The sequence below is a fragment of the Sorex araneus genome, chromosome 6 (genome assembly GCF_027595985.1).
Source record: "Sorex araneus isolate mSorAra2 chromosome 6, mSorAra2.pri, whole genome shotgun sequence".
In the NCBI taxonomy this organism is placed as follows: domain Eukaryota; kingdom Metazoa; phylum Chordata; class Mammalia; order Eulipotyphla; family Soricidae; genus Sorex; species Sorex araneus.
In genome coordinates, this window is record NC_073307.1 from 152,878,541 (window position 1) to 152,883,281 (window position 4,741).

The 4,741-nt window shown below is 34.9% G+C and overlaps 1 protein-coding gene across 1 annotated transcript; it reads left to right on the forward strand.

Annotated features, from left to right (window-relative positions):
- The first annotated feature begins 235 nt into the window (after positions 1–235).
- LOC101549952 (olfactory receptor 8I2-like) lies at positions 236–1,168 on the forward strand. Its single transcript, XM_004621731.2, has one exon. The coding sequence runs from the start codon at positions 236–238 to the stop codon at positions 1,166–1,168; it is 933 nt and encodes a 310-aa protein (XP_004621788.2).
- Positions 1,169–4,741: the final 3,573 nt, after the last annotated feature.

Sequence of the window (4,741 nt, forward strand, 5' to 3'; positions counted from 1 at the left end):
GGGGTATTCCATATGCCATAAACAGCAACAATTCTCACAATGGAGACGTTACTGGTGCCCACATGAGCAAATCGATGAACAAATGGGACAACAGTGCTATTTGACGTTTCTACTAAATCTGCTATTCTTTAATAACATCTAGGTCAACTAAGGTGATTATTGGGTTTGTAAAACTTGAATCATTGCTATTGTTCTTGTTAACCAGATGCTGTATCAGATACCTGAGTTTACAATAATGGCTGAGAACAATTTCACTCAAGTGACCTTCTTTGTACTCTCTGGATTTCCCGATTACCCTGAACTACAAGTCAGCCTTTTCCTAATATTTCTCTTTATCTACCTATTCACTGTATTGGGGAATCTTGCGCTCATCCTCTTAATTACAACGGACTCTCAACTTCATACTCCTATGTATTTTTTCCTCAGCAATTTAGCATTCATTGATGTATTTTACTCCTCTACGGTAACACCCAAGGCATTGGTAAATTTCCAGTCCAGTGAGAAAACCATCTCCTTTGTTGGCTGCTTTGCTCAAATGTATTTCTTTGTGAGTTTGGCAGGAAGTGAATGTTTTCTTCTGGGCTCCATGGCCTATGACCGCTATGTAGCAATCTGCAACCCCTTAATGTATTCAGTAGTTATGTCACAGGAAGTTTGTAACTGGTTGGCAGCAATGCCATACGTGATTGCATTTATAAATTCTTTGATAACCATCTGTGTGATCAGCAGCTTGCCATTCTGTGGTTCCAACATCAACCATTTCTTCTGTGACACCACAGCTCTTTTGGCTCTGTCCTGTGTGGATATTTTCAGCACAGAACTGATGATCTTCTTTCTAGCTGGCTTCACGATCCTTTTTCCACTTTTTATTATTACTCTCACTTACATCGCCATCATCTCAGCCATCCTGAGGATCCAGTCCGCAGCAGGCAGGAAGAAGGCCTTTTCCACGTGTGCCTCTCACCTCATGGGGGTAACCATCTTCTACGGCTCCCTGACGTTCACGTATTTGCAGTCTGATGACTCATTATCCCTGACCCAGGCACAGGTGGCCTCTGTGTTCTATACCATTGTCATTCCAATGCTGAATCCCCTCATCTATAGTCTGAGGAACAAGGATGTGAAAAATGCCCTTCTGAGAGTCATGCATAGAAAACGTTTTCTGTAACAAATCTCTGCATGTCAAAATTAAAATGCAAGTTGATGTGTCCCGGAAGTTACTGATTCCAACCAATAGGAAATTGTAACTTCAAAGACTATTACCAAACTAAATGTTTATGTATAGCTTTGAAAATTTGGAATTCAAGTATATCTTATTTTGTTGTTGTTGTTGTTTGTTTTTGTTTTGTCTTTGCTTTTTGGGTCACACCGGTGATGCACAGGGGTTGACTCCTGTCTCTGCACTCAGGAATAACTCCTGGCAGTACTCAGGGGATGTGGGATGCTGGGAATCGAACCCGGGTCGGCCCCTTGCAAGGCAAACACCCTACCCGCTGTGCTGTCGCTCCACCCCTATATTTTATTTTTCATTAAATCAGGGTGTTAGGTTTTATTGGTACATAAATTCTTAATGCAGATGTACAATTTTATATTTTGCCAAAGACCAAATCTATTCATAAGCATCTTGTGTATATATGTCATCACAGTGAAACATCACAATTTAATAAATTTTCTTTCATAAGATTTCACATTCTGTATGCTCAAATATTTTATCATTTAAAGTGAACAATTACGGGTTTATAAATCCATGGCTCCAACACCTCAGTAACCACTCTAGTGGATAACCTGAATAACAAAAAATTAGAAAACTAAAAAAGAGAACTAATGAAAGCAAATATAATCCACAGGGTTGCAAGGAAGAAGATCATATAATGATAAAACACATAGCAAAGAAATATTTTCACATAGTACATTATTTTCCCAAAGCCATTAAAATATTGATCATTAATCTGTAAAACAAAATTTGACTACAGAAAAAGGGGGTAAGTTTAGGAAGTTTAGAAATAAAGATATTTGTTTCCTCCATCAGAAAATAAAAAAGATACGGTTCAATTTCTAAATGGACACAATATAGCTTGTGCTATTTGATTTTTATTAATATAATACTTTATAGGGTGGAGAAATAGTGCAGAGGGTAGAATATTTTTCTTACACATGCAAATTTGGATTTGATCCCCAGCATACCATATGGTCCGTCTGTCCACCAGGAGTGATTCCCTGAATGAAGAGTCAGGGAAAGCTCTCTCCAACAATGGGTCATACCCGAAAACAAAATTTAAAAAAATAATAATTAATTAAAAATAAATTAAGCCTTTATAACCTCTTGTATGTGTTGTGGGTGTGCGTGTCATATCTAACCACGTAGGTAAATGAGGATGTAGATTTAGCATATTTCTGGAACATTTTAGATTTATAGATAAACATGTTACGTCTTAATTTTGGAGATTTCCTTTGCTAAATCTGCACTGTAGCACTGTCGTAGCACTGTCATCCCGTTGTTCATCAAGTTGCTCAAGCGGACACCAGTAAAGTCTCCATTGTGAGACTTGTTACTGTTTTTGGCATATTGAATATACCATGGGCAGCTTGCCGGACTCTCCGAGAGGGAGAGAGGAACCGAACCCTGCTAAATCTATCCTATGAAAAGAGAACCTGGATATTTGGGCTTATTTTTCCCATAAAAATGATTTGATATGAACTCCATGTAGTGAACTTTTTCAGGCACAGACATAAAAAGAGCAGTTGAGATGGTGTAACCTCCAGAACTTTTTGTTCTCTAGTTGGTTTGACGGAAATAAAGGCATTCGAGTAAAAGAGTAAAATCACAATGCACAAAACTACATTTTGAAATTCATTGATTATTGTGTCTCATAAAATAAAATGTGTCTGTTTTTCAGTATTTTTGCATTTATGTACCCATTGGCACACAAAATATTACTTTAAGTTGAAAAATCTTTGTATAATTTATTAAAATACTCCTATCTATGCATTAAAATGTCATGGTAACATTTTCAAATGTTTTTCCTGAACATTAAGAGATGGCTATACTATATACACAAAATACTTTATATTTGCACATCTATAATTTTAAATGATTAGAAGTTTATAGTTGGACAATCTCATGTATTATCTCAAAAAAGAAATCTATAAGTAGAATTAGTCATCACTCTGGGAACTGGTTAAAGGTAATTTGAAGTGATCTGTATGGATTATATATGCATAGTTAGTATTTGGATACTTATAATTTATTCTCTGAATTATATTAAAAGATAAGAATTCTTAAAACTTCATTTTATATTGCACTATATTATAAACTGATAGAAGTACAAAACTTATGAAAAATACTACTGTCATGCTACTTCTAATTTGAGGAATGTATTGATGTTATACCTCGTTTTCTTATATTACATCCACACATGACATCTATTCTTTTAATCATAGTAGCTGATCCAACTCTAAAGTTGTGAACATTTTTTAATCCTATTGAAATACGCTATTAATTAGATTTATCTTTCTTTTAATTTTTTTTTTTTTTTACCACATCCAGCAGTGCTCATGGCTTATTCCTGGCTCTGGGCTCTGGGATTACTCCTAGTGTTGTTTGAGGAACCAAATGTGGTGTCAGGATCAAATCTGGGTGGGCTGCATGTAAGACAACAGCCCTACCACTGCCCTGCTTTTCTGGCACCACACTAACATTTTTAAAAGTCATGTAATCTAAATACTCTGCTCAGCTTTTTATACCATGTGAAATATCATGTACCTTACCAATTTTTTATTAATCTGGGTTCTAAATGTTCATATTATTTATAATTTAATTGTAGAAATATTTAATTTTCAGGGTATAGTTTTGATTAATACTTATCTGATCAGCTCTTACAATTTTAATTCCAGTTATTTATTTTATTTTATTGATGTTTTCTTGGGTAAAAAAATAAGCCACACTTCTTGCTTATCATTAGAAGTAAAGCAATTTTTTTGCCAAAAATTCAGGTAAAAGCCCACATATGTATTATATTTTATGCCTCCATATTAATATTAGCATGGCTCTACAATGAGCCACATAAATGTTTGCCTGATCATTGGTCTTCACTTAACCATTACATATTATTTTGGACTATGTCCAGAATTGATAATAGTGTGTTAAGTTTTCCATTTTTTATCATCCTCCTTTTATTAATACTTTGATAACATATTTTATTTAATATGTATGACCTCTAGTACTCTTCAGTATAAGGAAACTAAGCTTTTTCACTCTGTTAAATCTGTGCTGCCTTTTACCCATTAGAAATCTTTGAGTTCTACATCAGCTTCACAATTACCTTTTCAACCAAATTAATATATGTATACAGCACTGTAGCACTGTCCTCCCATTGTTTATTGATTTGCTCGGGTGGGCACCAGTAACATCTCCATTGTGAGACTTGTTACTGTTTTTGCCATATTGAATATGGCATAGGTAGCTTGCCAGGGCCTTCTGTAATATATGTTACATTATTTCAAGAAGCACTGCAACATTTTTCATAGAATATTTTATTCAATGGTAATAAAATAAATTGAAAACACTAGCTGACTTTATCATATACTGTCAGATTCACTCGTGACCATAACACAGTAATAAGTAGATGAAAATGTCAATTCCAGACCTGGGAATTGAAACAAGTTGAATAGAAAAAATTTTGTACAGGCTATTTACCTTCCAAAATATGTGGGGATGGCAAAGGAAGGTAGGGATAGGTAG